Genomic DNA, 18,698 nt, shown 5'->3' with positions numbered 1-18,698 from the left:
TTACTGCTGAATCAGAAGAAACTTCGGTTGGGTTTTCTGCAAATTGGCTTTTGTTCCGATTCAGCGGTAAACAGTGGGTTTTCTCAGGGAAAGTGGTGAGACAACTGACAAATCTCTCAGACCTCTGCCTATCAATCACAGGACAAACGGAAGTGTGAATGGTTCTTACTGTAGTTTGGGGTTGTTTTCTTTTGGTGTGGTGGGGTATTCTTGTCTGCATTTTCATTTTTAGAAGAGGACTCCCCTCCCTGCTTCTATGGTTGCTAATTCTCTCTTTATAAAATTTACCAGCTAAAATGTTTATTTGTACACGCAAATGAAGATTTTGCGCATAAAAGGACATTACAATTGCCTAAAATAGCAGTTTTTAAAATATATGTGTGTACAATCGTTTATCTGTTAGTATTTCAGTTATTGCCTTGCTTCTGCGTTTTAACTTTTTAGAATATCAGATTGGTTTCCCCACTTTTATGGTTGTCAATTCTCTCTTTATAAAATTTACTAGCCAAAGTGTTTATTTATATGCACAAATGAAGATCTTGTGCACAAAAGGATATTGCAATGATTCAAAATAGTAATTCTTTTTTTAAAAAAAAATATGCAATACTTTTTCTGTTAGTATTTGGTTATTTTCTTGCTTCTGCATTTTAACTTTTTAGAAGATCATGTTTCTTTTTCTACTTGTCACTGTTGCCTTTGATTTTTTTTTTAATAGCCAATATATTTATACATAGTCATACATGACAAAATTACACACAAAGGTTATTACAATAATGCAAAAGTGTTAATTTTTTAAAAAGAAAAAGTAATAGTAATTAGAACATACATCAAAACTTGATTGGTGTTTGTTAAAATTCAGCAGTGAACAGTGGGTTTTCCCGGGAAAAGTGGCAGGACAAAAGGGGCGGGGGACATCTCTTAGATGTCTGGAAATCACAGAACGAATGGAAGAACTTTAAGTGTCATTTAGTGTATCAGGGTCTTTTGCAGTGCATTATTTTTTTTTTAAAAAAAACATTATTAAAGTCTTGGCGTTTTCATTCTTATTTTGCATGCCTACTTTTGAATAATACAGAGAAGTGGCTTTTCAATTATTAAATTCTACAAAAATGAGGAACTATCCAATGTTAGACTTTATTAATTTCCAAAGCTCTGCTTGAAGTGTGACCAGTGTTGCATACCACCCATAAATGTTTGCATCAGGGTCCTTTTTCTGAGCAAAAAAAGCTAATTATTCCTCCCTCATTTCCCTGATATACACAGCAAGCCCCCATAAACCACTGCTCATCTGTCTGGGTTTCCCCAGCCACTCTGGGTGGCTCCCAACAGAATAATAATAATAAAATGATAAAATATCAAACATTTCAAACTTCCCTTTAGTGGTTGGCAGTGCCTGTCCTGGGTTTCCGGATAAGGAATCTTCTAAGCTCTGTCTAAAAATGCCAGGGATTGAACTTGGAATCTTCTGCACACAAAAGAGATACTCTAGATCCCTCCTCTGGTTCACAGCTTTCTAATTACCCTGAACAGTAATTAAATAAACGAAGCTGCTTAGCCTTGTTATTGTTGTTTAGTCGTTTAGTCGTGTCCAACTCTTTGTGACCCCATGGACCAGAGCACGCCAGGCACTCCTGTCTTCCACTGCCTCCCGCAGTTTGGTCAGACTCATGTTTGTAGCTTCAAGAACACCGTCCAACCATCTCGTCCTCTGTCGTCCCCTTCTTCTTGTGCCCTCAATCTTTGCCAACATCAGGGTCTTTTCCAGGGAGTCTTCTCTTCTCATGGCCAAAGTGGCCAAAGTACTGGAGCCTCAGCTTCAGGATCTGTCCTTCCAGTGAACACTCAGGGCTGATTTCCTTCAGAATCCACAGGTTAGATCTTCTTGCAGTCCATGGGACTCTCAAGAGTCTCCTCCAGCACCATAATTCAAAAGCATCCATTCTTTGGCGATCAGCCTTCTTTATGGTCCAGCTCTCACTTCCATACATCACTACTGGGAAAACCATGGCTTTAACTATATGGACCTTTGTTGGTAAGGTGATGTCTCTGCTTTTTAAGATGCTGTCTAGGTTTGCCATTGCCTTTCTCCCACGGAGCAGGCGTCTTTTAATTTCGTGACTGCTGTCACCATCTGCAGTGATCATGGAGCCCAAGAATTAGCCTAGAATTGGCTATATACAAATATACAGTAATTATTTAAAATTCAGTGTCACATAAAAAAGTCAAAAAATACATCCTTTAAAAAAAATGTAAAGAAAACTGAACCATCTAAGGGTGTATAATCAATACCCATGTCTGAGATTCCTAGTTCTCCTTTAAGTCACCAGACCACAAAATAACAAACAGCCCTGTGGCACCATAAAGGACTGATTTATTATAGCATAAATTTTTCTGGATGACTGTCTGCTTCGGCTGGTGAATCTGATGACAGACAGCTACATCTTACGAAGTGGGTCTGAGTCAACAAAAGGTTATGGTGTCATGGATGTGTAAAGTCCTTTAATGTGTCACAAAACCCTCTTCCTTGTTTTTTTAACCACATGCCCTTCAGAATCCAGCTGCCCCTCTGCAGTTATTTAAGGTGCCTGGGTACGCTTCTCCATTCCATAGCACGGCTGTTGATTTCAGTGATCCCAAATTGCTCCAATAATTCCCTATTTAGATCTCAGCCTTCCCATGTGCTGGCAAATAAAATCACGGCCACTGTTTATATAATTCCTTGCACTTGCATGTTTGTTTGGAAATGGGTGCTGTTTTTTAAAACTAAAATAAAATATTAGCCTCATTAGCATAGCGTGAGAGATGCGTCTTCTGACTGGCTAAATGATCGTGGTGGCAAATTAAGTAATAATTCCTTGTTTTGTTTCGCTTTGAACTTTGGTGGAACTGTCCATTCTGCCTTAACAGTGGCTTCCCCGCGGTTTCAGGCGAGGTGGGATCCTTTTATCAGAAGAGAAGGCAGGGATTTGATTTTTTGATCTACCACTTGCCTAGCCTAGTTTTTCAGTGGCTCTGCCGGTTGGGAATGAGAATCAGGCGCTAGATCCGGGACAGGAAAACTGCAGCCCTCCAAACGTTACAGGACTCCCACGCCCATCATGCCCTGTCCATTGGCTATTCAGGTGGGGACTGATGGGAAATGGAGTCCAACAAGAACCTGTCTGCGCTAGAGAAAGCGGGAGGGGTCTCCCCGGAGTTAAATCTGATGACGCAATAAAAACATAAGGGCATCCCATGCCCTAAACTGGCCAATGCACCAACATTCATTGGATTCTAGTCGCGGTTAAGTTTTGATCATCATCAGCCCAGTGGAACAGGGAGTCAAGTATACACACGAGGGGAAAAAACAAAAGCAGACTTCTGATAGTTACTGAAACGAATCGCTTGGTTTCTTCATATGTAAAGTTTAAAAGTATTACTAAATGATCTGAAATGGAATTAGGAATGATCTAAAATGTCTGGGGTCCCTTTAAAATGTATATAAAAAATGGAAATCTCTGATAGAGACTGTATATTGATGTATATTCATGGGCAAGTGGGGTCTTGAACCCTGGTCTCCCGGGTCCTTGTCTGCAACTGCCACACCAAGACCAAAGCAGAAACCTTCCCCACACTCCCCTTTTCCCTTCTATGAAGAAACCATTTCTGGGACCCCACATTTAAATTCTTCCCTGGTCTCCTTGCTGGCCCTAGTAGGACCAACTTGGCCAGTTAGCCCTGGTGATCATTTGATGTCTACTAACTGGGTCCCCCCCAAAAATGACCCCTGAATTTTTGAATTTTATTGATATTGACGCTGCATTTTATGTTGTATTTTATGCTGTTTTATTCTGTTTTTAAGTCACATTTTAATCAATGTTTTATATTGCTGTTAGCCACCCTGAGCCCGGTTTTTAAACTGGGAAGGGTGGGGTATAAAATAATTCTTTTAAAATTATTATTATATAAGCAGCTTTTGAATTTCTTTTTCTTTTTCTTAGACATGGTGGTTCTGAATAGCACAGATCTGATTCGGGAGGCGCTGCTGCGGAAATGGTCTGATTTTGCAGGACGGCCTCATGGATTTGTTGGTAATTGTAACCTGGTTGAATGGGAAGATATACACATAGCCCTGGTTGAAACGTAACAACCAGCCATGACTGTTTAAGCAAACACGGATCAATCCTTGGTTCATTAGCCTAGTTTGCTCACTAATCACAGTCAGAAAAGAACTTAGTCTCCTCAGTTGGAGATAATGAGAAACTACAGTTTATTCAAAATTGCAAGCTTGTCTTGTATGGATAAGGGCAGAGGGAGAGATTTGGGCTCATGATTGCAACAGCAAGCCATAGTTTATTGTTACATCTGAACCTGACCATAGAGTCAAGGAAGGCTTGGACTAGAGCAACACAAAGCCCTCACTTCCTGTTCCCATGTGAAAGCAGAATCGTGACAAACATTGGCAAGGAAATCCCTCTACTGTACCCCCTCATGCACCTTCCTGGAGCCAGTTTTAGGTGCCTAGTAGTGGTGGCAAATCAAAATGGCTGCCTTCACTTGGAAACAGGAAGTGCCAATCAAACTGCATTTTGATTGGGAAGCTTTGTGTAAACTGTGGGCTTCAGGTTGACCCTAATGGCCTTGTTCTACATAGTGGTTGCATTATGTTGATTCTCCCACAATCAAACACTTTTCATAGCAAATACCACTGAGGTAATTTTCTTTCATGCCTACCATGGCAGTGACTCCATTTCTGAATATGTGTTCTTCCTTCTCCCTGAATTGTTTTTTCCCAACAGACGGAGCAATTCCTCCCCTTTCTCTGGCACTATTTTGCAACCCTCCTTGTGTATTTTTGCCTAGGTGAATGAAAACATTTTAATATTACAGGTAGTTGTAAAATAGGAAGCTGGGAGAGAGCAGCAGCAGCAGGAGAAGCAGCTCAGGGCCCGATTCCAAATAGGAGTGAAAACAGGATGCATATTCCAGTCTGTCTTGTTCTTTGCTGCATGTAGACCTGTTTCCCTTCTGCTGCAGCTTGTCTTCTGCCAAAACCAAAATATGTCATGTACGTTAGTTTCTGTTTCTCACTGAGCAGCTGCTTGGAGTCACAGGACTCTGTTTACATTCCAGAGACCTTCCAGTCTCATGGGAAGGGAGACGGGGTGTGACAGGAAACAGTGGTTTCCTGTTTCCTTTGTTCCTTTGTTCCTTTGTTCCTTTGTTCCTTTGTTCCTTTGTTCCTTTGTTCCTTTGTTCCTTTGTTCCTTTGTTCCTTTGTTCCTTTGTTCCTTTGTTCAGTTGCTCTCTGCTTTTGTAGACAGAGGATGTATATTTCTTTGCTGTCTGCGTAGTAAGAAATAAAGCATAGCATGTAGCCCAAACCTCTCGTCTCTTCCCTGTGCTGGGAACTCTGCTGAATAGAATGTGCCTTGGAGCCTCATCAAAGGCTTGAGGTCGTTATACGTCGGGAGGCAATTCGAAGGCTCGGCCGAAGGAAGATGAGACTTTATCAGCTTGGCCGAGCAGAAATTCCAACAATGTATACAGTTTATCGTTGACGTTACATTGTTCCACCCCAATCATTTCAGTGCACAGGCAATGGAAATCGGGAGGGGAAACAAATAAATTCTGTATCATTTGCAGACTGTAAGCAACAACAGCAAATCCTGGCTTAATTGATTTCCCTTCTGGCAATGGGGCCAATGAACGAACTCCGGTTTCTGTTCCGGTTTCCATCACAATTTGCTGGTGTGTGATTGCATTCCGCCCCACCCCCCGGGAAAGATCAGCAGTCCGGAAGCATTCCTTCTCTCCCTCCTACTTCTCGCCCTGCAGCAGACCTGGTTTCGTTGGGAGGCAAGGACCTCTCCTTGGGCAACTATACGCCGACCTGGCGTCTCCAGAGAAAAATGGCCCACGTAGCTTTCCAGCGCTGCCTGCGAGGAAACATGGAGCAGATTGTCCAGAGCCAGGCTCGTCAGCTCTGCAAGGTGAGATGCTGCAAACGCCACCGACTGATCAGGATGGGCGGCTTGTGCATCTTGTGAAGCCGTCTCTCCGGGGCCAGGACTTCCGCTTGTGCAACAGAACTTTCCCTCCCCTTTTAAAAAAAACAAAAAAATGTGGAACCTCTAGCCTGGGCAATAAAACCCAGAACCATGTCGTTTTACTTTATGTCAGGGGCATAGCTGTCAACCATCCCTTATTCGGCGGGAAACTCCCTTATCCCACGCCGTTTCCCGCTGCTGTCCCTTATTGATGATGTCCCTTAAATTTCCCGGGTTTCAAAGGAAGCAGCTCCTCTCCCTCCCTCCCTGCCAGCCGGCCAGGGAGGAGGGAGGCTCCAACTGTGTTGCTTGGCTGCGTTGCTCTCCCAATAAGGAGTCTAAGAAAAACTAGGGGGTGGAGCTTGCATGCCTTGTGCCCGGCCGCATTGCCTGGGGACTTGCCTTTGCTCAGCGCTTGCCAGCAGAGAAGTGGCGTGGTTTTCCTTGCTGCATCCCCTTTGCCGGGTTGCTGCGCTGTGGGAACCACCGCTTGAGGCTTCGTTTGACTGCTGGCTGGGCTTTCTGCCTTTGGCTCAGAGGAGCTCATAAGTTAAACATACCTGTGCTCGGAATTGGATGGCTGTGTCATCGATGGCCCACTCACCCTTGCCGGGGAAAAGGTCTGTCTGGAGCGGGGGCACATGGTGGGGGAAAAGGAAAGGAACTGGTTGAGTACAATGGCGGGCGGCGATCTCGTGGGGGGGGGGGGGCTTTTGGATTTGTTTTGGAGGCTCCTTCAATTGACTGTTATGGGGGAAAGGAAAGGAGCTGGTTGACTAAAATCCCTTATTTTGGCTGCTGATCCCTTATTTTCAAATCTGTAAGTTGACAGCTATGGTCAGGGGTAGGGAACCTTTTTCAGACTGAGGGTAGCACTGCGGGTCACATGCCGTTGGTGGGCGGAGCCAGCGGCAAATGTGGGCGGAGCAACAGAGACGAACTTTGTATGGTGGGCTGCGCTTCAGCCATCCAAAAGTCAGGGGTTTCTGGGTGCACCTCCAGGCAAGCGAAAAGCATCATCACTCTCTAAGGAGAGGGGAGAGTCCTGAGCAGGGGTCAGCAAACCTTTTCAGCAGGGGGCCGGTCCACTGTCCCTCCAACCTTGTGGGGGACTGGACTATAAGCCACCCCCCACGACTCTCCCCTCCATTCTTCACAGCACCGGACGAGCCCCGGTGGCTGCTTACCTGTGTCTTGCGAGCGGCAGGGGCTGGTGGCGGCGGAGGGACAATGAGCGGCGCATGAAAGGGCTCCGGAGAGGGGCTGCTTAAAATGGCGGCCGCTGAAGCGCTGCTGCTGCTGGCACCAACAAAGCCCAATCCCCTTCCTTCTCTAGGCAGGGCGGGGAGAAGCCAGGAGGAGGGAGGGAGGAGGTGCCTGCAGCAACTTCTGCTCAGTTTTACCATTTCTGCATATTCCATTCTTCCTTTACTGGGACTTCTGCTTCTTTCCATTTTGGGGCAAGTAGCATTCTTGCTGCTGTATTAGCATACATAAATAAGTTTCTATACTGTTTAGGTAGTTCTGTCCCTATAACTCCCCAGAGAAAAGTTTCTTTTTAAAAAATAAAATAAAATAAAAGTTACTTTGAACATCCTTTTCAATTCATTATATATCATTTCCCAGAAAGCTTTAACCTTACTACAAGACCACCACATATGATAAAAAGAACCTTCTTTCTCTTTACATTTACAACGCTTGTTTGATTTAGATATATCAATTTTTGCCAGTTTACTTTGTGTTAGATACCAACGATATGTCATTTTTGTATAATTTTCTCATAAACCATAACATGCTGTAAATTTTATAACCAAATTCCACAATCGTTCTCATGTTTCCATGTCTATATTATGACCAATATCTATCGCCCAGACGATGCTACATGTTCTAAGGGAAGCCTTTTCCTCTTCTGGTTTTGTCAGGCTTTCCATGGTTATGGGGGCAAACCTGTGGACTTGGCTCAGGATTTCTCCCTGCAAGCCTGTGGGATCATCTGCAACGTCTTGTTCGGCCCTTTGGTGAGTAGGAACGGAGAAATTTGTCCACTTCAGTCCCCCTCAGTTTCTCCTTTTCCCGTTCTCAAGTTCAGATCTCTGTAAGTGCACATCAGTTTGCAATTTCTCTCTTAAAATGTCCTCATGAAAATTCAATGACATTTGAGTGGGCGCCTAATTTACCCATTTTTGCAATGCATTTCGCCCTAATATAAAACATTTTTGTCTGTCATTTTCACCGATTCATGTATTTTATGCACATCTTATGCTAGCATGTGCATTCTTGCACATTACTTGCCCCAAGAACTGCAATGCAAAATCCAGAGAAGTCCCCAGGAGAATTCATAAGTATTTTAGTGGGTGATTCCCTAATACACTCACGTCCCCTTAATTTCCCCTTAATATATACATACAAATTTAAGAAGAGCCTGGACCTTCTTAGTCCAGGTATCCTGTTCTCACTGTGTGCTATTTTCATGGATGTACATGGATGGGTGGGGTGTAAATAATAAATTGTTGTTGTTGTTATCATTGCTTTCCCACTAAACTGCTTATTTTATCTTATACAATGACCGCTCCCCGCTTAAAACGGGGGGCGCCCTGTGCGTGGACGCGTGCAGCCCCTAGATCTGGAGCGGCCCCAACAGCATAGGCTTGGCTTTGCCTTCCCTCAGGTGGGATGCCAGGATTCCCAGGTAAGATCCTCCCTCTATTGTGTGGGCAGGTAATCCCTCCCCTACCTGGCCTGGTCTCCTTGGCAACGCTTCCCCCCGGTGGGATTGGACGACTGACTGAGGTAGGCGGAGACCTCCAGGCATCCCACCTGAGGGAAGGCAAAGCCAAGCCTATGCTGTTGGAGCCGCTCCAGATCTAGGGGCTGCACGCGTCCACGCAAAGGGCGCCCCCCGTTTTAAGCGGGGAGCGGTCACTGTGTGCTATTTTCATGGATGTACATGGATGGGTGGGGTGTAAATAATAAATTGTTGTTGTTGTTGTTATCATTGCTTTCCCACTAAACTGCATTTTTGTACACCTCATTTATCTGGAGAAACGCGCCACAAAATTTTGCAAGGGCAGCTGCATTTCAGTTCATGTTTAGGTAACAAAGCAAATTAGGTCACTGCAGCAAAATGTGTACAGTTCCAAATTTGTCCCTATCCCTATTGCTGAGTCATAAGGTGTACAATCAAATCTCGGATCCTGAACGCCTCCGTTTTGGAACGTTTCGGTTCCTGAACGTCGAAAACTCGGAAGTAAATGCTCCGATTTTCGAATGCTTTTGGGAAGCCGTGCCTCGGTTGTTGAACATCTTCCCGGAAGCTGAACGTTCTTCCGGAACGGATTATGTTCAACAACTGAGGTTTGACTATAATGGCAGGAAATACCACTGTTGTCATTAGACTCCCCTTCTTGTTAAATCACCTTTTCTCATGGCTATCTGCTCCGACTAGGGATGGAAGGAGTTGTCAGTTCTAGTCCTCTCAATTTCTCATCCCCCCCTAATTTTAAATTCAGTTTTCTACATTTTGCAGCAATTTTCATTTTATTTTTTATTTTTTTAAAAAACCCCACGAAATTCAGGCAGCATTTTAGTGCAAATGTCACTTTCTTCTTCTTCGGTGATCCCTTGTAGCCGAGTAAGATTGTCTTCCATAAACACGGTTTTAACAATGAGTCCGTAAGTGACTGTGGAGGCCAATTCTGGACCCACACGTCCTTCCACAGTGGGGACATTGGTTTCCGGGTGGGAGTTGATCACAGTGAGGGTTTGCCAAGTGTTCCTTCCTCTTAGCACATTTATCCCTTGTGTCCTGAGTTCAAGTGTCTTCAAAGCCCAGGACACCTTTGGTAAAGGCTGTTCTCCAACTAGAGCGCTCGCAGGTCAGTGTTTCCCAGTTGTCAGTGTTTGTACTATAAAGGGATCTAAACCACAGAGCCTAGGGCTTGCCGATCAGAAGGTTGGCAGTTCGAATCCTTGCGACAGGGTGAGTTCCCGTTGCTCAGTTCCTGCTCCTGCCCACCTAGCAGTTCGCTAGGCCACAGTAACTCCCCGCCCCCTCTCCTTTCTTGGAGGTTTCTTTTTTATAATTTTTTTTATTATTAAACATTTCAACATAACAATTTATCAAAAACATATCAACCTCATTTCCGCCCCATAAATTTCCTACCCCCATCCCTGAAAAGAACCCACCCTCCCACCCTCTCCCGGACTTCCCTCAGCTCCTCTCTCTGGTTTTTGATCACATGTTACTCTCTGCATATTCTAAAATAGTAATGACCCTTAATTTATCTGTCTATATGTTACCAATAGGGACGCGGGTGGCGCTGTGGGTTAAACCACAGAGCCTAGGACTTGCCGATCAGAAGGTCGGCGGTTCAAATCCCTGTGATGGGGTGAGTTCCCGTTGCTCGGTCTCTGCTCCTGCCAACCTAGCAGTTCGAAAGCACATCAAAGTGCAAGTAGATAAATAGGTACCACTCCGGCACAAAGGTAAATGGCGTTTCTGTGCGCTGCTCTGGTTCGCCAGAAGCGGTTTAGTCATGCTGGCCACATGACCCGGAAGCTGTATGCCAGCTCCCTTGGCCAACAAAGCTAGATGAGCGCCACAACCCCAGAGTCGTCTATGACTGGACCTAATGGTCAGGGGTCCCTTTACCTTTTATACTACATTTTTTAGATTTGCCTTTAAACCTATTTATCTTTTCATACACAGTTTTTACTAATGTATGTACTCAGTTTTACACAAGCAGTTTCCTCTAATTTGATGCTAGCAACTTTTGCACACACCCCCCCCCCATATTTGTATTTCTGCCAATCTTGTGTTGTCGGAGAATAGCCTCACAAAATTCGGGCAGGTGCGTATTTTGAAAGAAGGCTGTGTTTTGGGTCACATATTGCTTCAGAAAGTGTGAGTTTGACAGATTTGCCGGAAATGAATTGACTCTCCCAGCATCCCTCCTGCCATTTGTCTTTGTCTCCAGCCTGACTCTGCACTTTCCTCCACTTCAGGACAATTTCACCATTGAGAAACTGCATGACTGCATCTACAAGATAATGGAAAAGTGGGGTGCAATCTCTGTCCAGGTGGTGGATGCCTTGCCCTTTCTCAAGGTACAGGGGCAGCAATGAGCTGGCTAACTAGGGGGGAAACACCACCGCCACCTAAACTTGCCTTGCTTGGCCAAGGTCAATTTCACTTTCTTAAAGAGCATCTCCACCCCATCATTCTGCCCGGATACTAAGGTCCAGCTCTGAGGGCTTTCTGGTGGTTCCTTCACTGCAAGAAGTGAGGTTACAGGGAACCAGGCAGAGGGCCTTCTCGGTAGTGGCGCCCACCCTGTGGAACGTTGTTATGTACTGAGTTGAATAGGATTCAGAATGCAGCAGTCTGATTGGTCCTAGAACAATAGGGTCCAGAATGCAGCAGTCTGACTAGTCCACAGGAGCCACCCAATCCAGCTCCAGTTGGAAGTGAATCCGCAACCTGATTGGCCTACAGGTAAATCCCGGAATTAGCCAATCACATGGGGCCCGTTGTGCAAATAATGTATATAAAGCAGACATTCTGGGGGAACTTCCATTCCTCCTCACCACTATGAGCTGAATAAAGAGCATGAAATCCATTCTCAACTCCGAGTATATTTCAAACGCCCTCCCATCAGGTGTCAAGGAAATAGACAACTATCCGACTTTTAGAAGACATCTGAAGGCAGCCCTGTTTAGGGGAGTGTTTGATGTTTTATCGTGTTTTTAATATTCTGTTGGGAGCTGTCCAGAGTGGCTGGGAAAACCAAGCCAGATGGGCGGGGTATAAACAAACAAACATCATTATTATTATTATTATTATTATTATTATTATTATTATTAAAGCAAGTTTATTGACTGGTTCTAGTCAAAGCGCTTTGCTGCACAGCTCAAGCAAGCAGCCTGCTTTGGACTTTGCTATGCTGAGATAGCCTGGTTCTCTGCAAAAGTGGGAGATATAATCGGGTGGGTCTCTGGGTGTTTTGTGCTGAAAATCAGCTACCTTCTGCTTCCCTGACACCCTAGGTCTTCCCCAATGCCAATTTGCGCCACCTGCTCTCCTGCATCAAAAGCCGGGATGCCTTGGTCCAGCACGTGATGAAGAAACACCAGGTGAGGATATGGATGGTGAGCAGGTTGGGATCTTCTTGGGGGGATCTGCAGCAGGAGACCGGGACACTCATTGGCCCTTGATGCAGCAATGTGGAGAAGCAGCACTTCAAGGTACTATGGAAGATGACATCATGCATTTGTTGGGCAGAAATCCAACTGGTGCAGTGGTGCTCAAGGAAGGCCTTTTTAAAAAATAAAATAAAATTCAAAGATCTTTATTGAAACTTAACATATATATATAATAACCAAAATTCCCAATGATTCCCTCACATGAAATATAATATCTACATTACAACAGTTGCATAATTATGCACTTAATTATAAAACCCATCACCCACCCTTTACTTCCCTCCACAGCAATTCGACTTCTGTATATTTCTTTCTACATTTTTTCCCTTGCATTCTATAATAAATTATTTCTGTTAAATTCTGATTTTTTTCCTTTGTTTGTTTTGTTATTGCTTACATTTTTTTATCCTAAGCCTATTAACATGTCATTTTTAGAACGATATTTTGACATATAATCTTCGAAATACTTCCACTCCATTCTTAACTTTTGATTTGATTGATATCTTATAATTGAAGTTAATTTTGCCAATTCTATATACTCATTTAATTTACAAATCCACTCTTCCTTTGTTGGTATGTCCTGAGATTTCCATTTAGTAGCAATCACTACCCTGGCAGTTGTTGTTGCATATAAAATTATTGTTTTTTTCATATGTGGTATGTCTTTGCCCACCAACCCTAACAGATAAGCTTCAGGATTTTTTTATCAAGGTTTTTTTTTTTTAGCATTTTCTTAAGTTCCTCATGTATTATTCCCTAAAACTTATTTATTTCTCAAGGAAGCCCTCTTGATCCAGTGGATGCTTCTGCTAATGGAAGGGGAGTGGCAAGTTAGGGGGTTGTTTTTGCCAGTTTCCCTCTCCCACCTGCAGCCCCCCTGAAAATTAACTCCAGAGAGCCGAGGGACCCTCCAAAACAGGGTGGACAATGGCGCAGAGGACTATTTGTTAATTTATTTGTTTATTACTTTTATATACTACCTTTATCTTCCAAGGTGTTCAAGGTGGGGCACATGGTTCCCCAGTTCCTTCCCACCACAACACTGTGAGGTAGGCTAGGCTAGGAGATTGAGACAGGCCCAAGGTCACCCAATGAGCTTCATGTCTGAGTGGGGAAGGGTGAATTGTCAAGATCCGTCCATTAGTAAAGGACTGGGGGGTGGGGACTTGTGGCCTTCCAGAGCTACATTTGATTCCCATCACATCAACTGTTAACTGGCCTGACTGGGACCGATTGGAGTTGAAGTCCAACGTTACATGAAAAAGGCCACAAGTTGTCCATTCCTGTGTCAGTGAATGCCTCTGTTGAATGAGAAGGTTTGAAATTCCTCCAGAATGTTCATAGCGAGGGAAACAAATACAAGTAGGCCATTCCACAGATGGGGAGCCACCACCGAGAAGGCCCTGTCACATGAACAGACAAAACGGTAGGGCGATTTCAGTGATGGGGCGTGGGGTGGGCTTTTCATGACAGCTGGAGGTGAAGATTAGTACTTTCAGTCAGGGCTCTTAGATTCCCTTGGGGAGGAGTGGGCGACGTCTTGGTTAAGCAGAAACTGAAGAGGTCATAGCATTGGGGTCTCTTTTGATTTTGGGAGAGCTGAAGAATATTAGAAGAGGCCTGGTGGAACAGGCCAGTGGCCCACCTAGTCCAGCACCCTGTTCTCATGGTGGCCTGAGGAAAACTGGCAAGCAGGACTGAAGCACAAGAACACTCTCCCCTCGAGTGGTTTCCAGCAACTGATACTTGGAAGCATTGCTGCCTTGAAGTTCTCCCTTGCTTGGGCACTCAGCCACTTCTGCGCTCTCTCTCTCTCTCTCAGGAGCCCCACAGCACCTCAGAAGGACAGGACATGGTGGACCACATGCTGCAATTCCAGCATGACCATGAGGCCAGTGAGTGCAAGGGGACAGGCCTTGTGCCGGAACACGTCCACATGGCCATTGTTGACATGCTCATCGGAGGCACTGAGACCACAGCAACTTTACTCAACTGGGCTGTGGCCTTTTTGGTGCATCGCCCACAGGTAGGATGCAGCGGGTGTGTGTGTGTGTGTGTGTGTGTGTGTGGCATCCCAGGCTTGGTGGTTCGCTAGGCCAAAGTAGCTCCCCCCTCTCTCCTTTCTTGGAGGTTTCTTTTTATAATTTTATATTATTATTAAACATTTCAACACAACAATTTATCAAAAACATATCAACCTCATTTCCGCCCCATGAATTTCCCACCCCCATCCCTGAAAAGAACCCACCCTCCCACCCCCTCCTGGACTTCCCTCAGCTCCTCTCTCTGGTTTTTGATCACATGTTACTCTCTGCATATTCTAAAATTGTAATGATCCTTAATTTATCTGTCTATATGTTACCAATAGGGACGCGGGTGGCACTGTGGGTTAAACCACAGAGACTAGGGCTTGCTGATCAGAAAGTCGGCGGTTCGAATCCCCGTGACTGGTGAGCTCCCGTTGCTCGGTCCCTGCTCCTGCCAACCTAGCAGTTTGAAAGCACATCAAAGTGCAAGTAGATAAATAGGTACCACTCCGGCGGGAAGGTAAACGGCGTTTCCGTGCGCTGCTCTGGTTCGCCAGAAGCGGCTTAGTCATGCTGGCCACATGACCCGGAAGCTGTATGCTGGCTCCCTCAGCCAGTAAAGCAAGATGAGCTCCACAACCCCAGAGTCGGTCGCAACTGCACCTAATGGTCGGGGTCCCTTTACCTTTACCTTTTATGTTACCAATAATAAATTTGTGTCTGTTTATTCAAAACTTGCCAAGGAGATCACTTCATTTTGTTGTTTTTTTAAGTACCATATTTTTTGCACCATAACACTCACTTTTTTCCTCCTAGAAAGTAAGGGGAAATGTCTGTGCGTGTTATGGAGGGAATGCCTACGGGTGGCGGGGGGGATCTGCTGCAGTCGTGAGCAGAGGATCCATGGTTCACCTTCCTTCCCTCCTCCGTGGCTCGCTTTGAAACAGCAAAGCGGGAGAAGAGCCGCTGAGTGGGGAGGAGAGAGGGACAGAGAGCCTGCTTCTTTAAAGGAGCAAAGTGGGAGAGGAGAGGAGCCTTCTCCTCTTATACCCCTCTTCTGCATTATTAGCAGCATCCCTCTCCACACACCCCACGTGTGTTCCTTCTCCCCTTAAACCCCTCTTCTGCATTATTAGCAGCATCCTTCCCTCCCCACTTAAAACGTGGTTACAAAGCACGGATCCACATGGACCCTCAGGATTTTTGCACTGGGTCACCCCAAATTCACCATCAGATCACATAGCATGCCCATGGCTACATCTTGCACCAAAAAAATCACGTACCCACTGTTGCCTGGGGCCGCAGTGGTGCAAAAACGTGGTTACAAAGCATGGATCCACATGGATCCTCAGGATTTTTGCATTGGGCTACTCCAAACTCACTGTCAGATCACACGTCTGTGGCCACAGCATGAACCACAAAAATCATACATCCACTGTTTCGTTTAGAATATTTTTTTTTCTTGTTTTCCTCCTCTAAAAACTATATGCGTGTTATGGTCGGGTGCGTGTTATAGAGCGAAAAATATGGTACTTTGTAAAAGGTTCCCATTCTTCTTTAAAATCACAGTCGTCCTTGTCGTGTAATTTATGTGTCAGTTTCGCCAGTTCCACATAGTCCATCAATTTCCCTTGCCACTGCTCTTTTGTCGGGATTTCTTCATTCTTTCTTGGGGGTTTCTGAGCAGAGGTTGGATGGCCATCTATCATGGGAGTTAGACTAGATGACGCTTGGGGTCTCTTCCAACTCTACAATGCTGTTATTCAGCCTGTGTTTGTGCAGGGTGGGGTAGGGAGGCTTTCTGTGCCTAAGGGTTGCGTCCCCTCGTGTCAGCCTGGGTCTATAGCAAACTATAGCGATCCTAAATCTGCCAGAATGTTTTCTCCGCACCCTGATTTGTTCTTATCTCTGCCACTCCAGATCCAGGAGCGAATCCATGAAGAGCTCATGGCCGTGGTGGGAACAAGCCGTGACCCCACCTATAGTGACCGGGAGCACCTGCCCTTCTTGAACGCCACCATCTTGGAGACCTTGCGCTTGCGCCCCTCAGCAGTCCTTGCTTTGCCCCACATGACCATCCGGGATACAAGGTACCCAGTGTCTGCAAGGCCTATCCTAACATTCTCCATGTGTAGAAGGGAACCACGGGGGCTGCGCTGCTGGACCACCTCCGACAGTGCGCTCTCCGGATAGCCACACGTTGGTGTTGATACCTGTAGGTTCTCATGTGTGAACATTCACTGGGCTGATAGATATCCATGCCAATGCAGTGGACTTCTGAGTTGGTGCCATACAGAGGGTGTCAAGAAGGGGTTAACAGTGCAGCTCTTGCTCTCACTTTTATGCTGCTGCTGCTGCTGCTGCTGCTGCTGCTGCTATTAATTTGATTAGTGAATTGCTTCCTATGAGCATAAGTTGTGGATGTTTAAAAACGTGTTCCCAAACAGATGTAGATACGTGGAGAACTGAGTTGGAGATATGGGAAGCCAAATGTTATGGCTTGGTCCCTCCCACAAACGCGAGACAACTCTGGCTGTTAATTATTTCAGATTTATTGCTAAAACAACAAACTAGGACAGAGCTCCTCTACTCATCATCCTCCCCAGAAGATGGAGTTGCCCGGACTGAACTCCTCCCCCTTCCCCAGCTTCGAAAACCAAGGTGAGGCTTCTGATTGGCTGCAGGAGCTTCCTGCACTCAATCCGAAGCTGTGTCAGATGCTCGGCTTCCGAAAAACGTTTGCAACCCGGAACACTCACTTCCAGGTTTGCAGCATTTGGGAGCCGATTTGTTCGGGAGCCAAGCCGTTCAACTACCAAGGTACCACTGTATATATATAAAACACCTGCAGTGCAGCATCAGCGCTCCATCTAATCCGACTTCTTACAACGGCCAAAAGGACTCCCTTGAGGAGCTCAGAAGCAAGGTATAAAGGAAAAGATCTTTCCCCGCTGTTCCTTAACAGCAGTAAATTGGATTGGGAAGCATAGGAAACTCATAGATCCCATGCACCCCGACAGGAAATGATGCTTGGTCAGTGCCACTCGGGATGTTGGGGAGAGCCAGCAGTGTAGTTTCCCCATGGCTCCCTTCTTAGGCCTGTTAAGGCCGATGCTTACAAGGCTTTTCCTGTTTCTAGTGAGGCCTTGCTACCATTGACACCAATGCGGGAGGGAGATTTTGAACCAAGACCTCATGTAAGAGAGAAGAGAAGGGAGAAGTGGGGTGGATTTCAGAGGCGTTTGTGCTATGCACTGTACCAGGAATATTGAATTCTTATGGGGGTCACATTCCTGTGTTTGTCACAGCCTGAGGCAAAACGGGGTGAAGCTATGAATATATCTTTGTTTACTTATTTGCAGTACTTTCACATTGTCACATCCCCCTCCATCCTCCATCCTCCATCCTCCATCCTCCATCCTCCATCCTCCATCCTCCATCCTCCATCCTCCATCCTCCATCCTCCATCCTCCATCCTCCATCCTCCATCCAGGGAAGCATGACCAGCGTTTGAGGACATATCCCAGGCATGCAAAAACATCTTTCAGAGCAGGGCAGGTGAAAGGTTGAGGTGGGTGGCTGAAAGGGAACTGCAGCCCCAGGGAGACTTCCGGGGACCGGACAAGAGATACATTTGCCCCCAGGCTTCAGGTTCACCGCCCAACCATCCCTGCTCTGTGTGCTCCCCAGCTGTGTGCTCAGGACAGGAGTCTTTGTGTTTGCAATAGATGCCAAGGCTGTCTCTGAGAAGGTGGTTCTGTGGTCAGGGCAGAGAGGAGAAGAAGCTGAGACCCTGTTGCCTGTGAGATGGTAGATGTTAACTCATTTTTTCGTCTTCTCTCCACTGCAAGCTTGTCTGGTTTTTCCATTCCCAAGGGGACAACAGTCATCACTAATCTCTATGGGGCCCATCATGATGAGAGCAAGTGGCACCGCCCCCTGGAGTTCAGACCAGGTATTGCAGTGTGTGTGTGTGTGTGTGTGTGTGTGTGTGTGTGAGAGAGAGAGAGAGAGAGAGAGAGAGAGAGAGAGAGATCTGTGTGTCACAATGAGAAAGCAAGGGCTCACCTGCACTTTCACCAGACACATATTTTGATTGAACTGCATACTAATTAATTGCTAGGAGTGAGCATTGGTATAAGGCAGCTTCCTATGTTCCCAATAAATTTAATTAAAGGTAAAGGTAAAGGGACTCCTGACCATTAGGTCCAGTCGTGACCGACTATGGGGTTGCGCCACTCATCTCGCTTTATTGGCTGAGGGAGCCGGCGTACAGCTTCCGGGTCGGTCATGTGGCCAGCATGACTAAGCCGCTTCTGGCGAACCAGAGCAGCGCACGGAAACGCTGTTTACCTTCCCGCTGGAGCGGTACCTATTTATCTACTTGCACTTTGACATGCTTTCGAACTGCTAGGTGGGCAGGAGCAGTGACCAAGCAACA

At 45.7% G+C, this 18,698-nt stretch overlaps 1 protein-coding gene across 2 annotated transcripts in view; it reads left to right on the top strand.

Moving 5' to 3' along the window:
* CYP21A2 (cytochrome P450 family 21 subfamily A member 2) overlaps positions 1 to 18,698 on the top strand; it is a 194,576-nt gene that overhangs the window by 551 nt on the left and 175,327 nt on the right. The window contains exons 2-9 of one of the 2 annotated variants that reach the window (XM_083601749.1): positions 3,981 to 4,070; positions 5,818 to 5,972; positions 7,952 to 8,047; positions 11,034 to 11,135; positions 12,075 to 12,161; positions 14,053 to 14,256; positions 16,178 to 16,347; positions 18,109 to 18,212. In XM_083601749.1, the coding sequence (XP_083457875.1) occupies positions 3,981 to 4,070; positions 5,818 to 5,972; positions 7,952 to 8,047; positions 11,034 to 11,135; positions 12,075 to 12,161; positions 14,053 to 14,256; positions 16,178 to 16,347; positions 18,109 to 18,212 (1,008 nt within the window). Of the gene's footprint in view, positions 1 to 3,980; positions 4,071 to 5,817; positions 5,973 to 7,951; positions 8,048 to 11,033; positions 11,136 to 12,074; positions 12,162 to 14,052; positions 14,257 to 16,177; positions 17,108 to 18,108; positions 18,213 to 18,698 lie in introns of both variants that reach the window. The other variant, XR_014544985.1, reaches the window with a different exon arrangement.

Source organism: Podarcis filfolensis (genome assembly GCF_964270895.1).
Source record: "Podarcis filfolensis genome assembly, chromosome: 2".
Lineage (NCBI taxonomy): Eukaryota > Metazoa > Chordata > Lepidosauria > Squamata > Lacertidae > Podarcis > Podarcis filfolensis.
The sequence above is the reverse complement of the archived record's forward strand: the minus strand, read 5'-3'. Positions and strand labels throughout refer to the sequence as shown.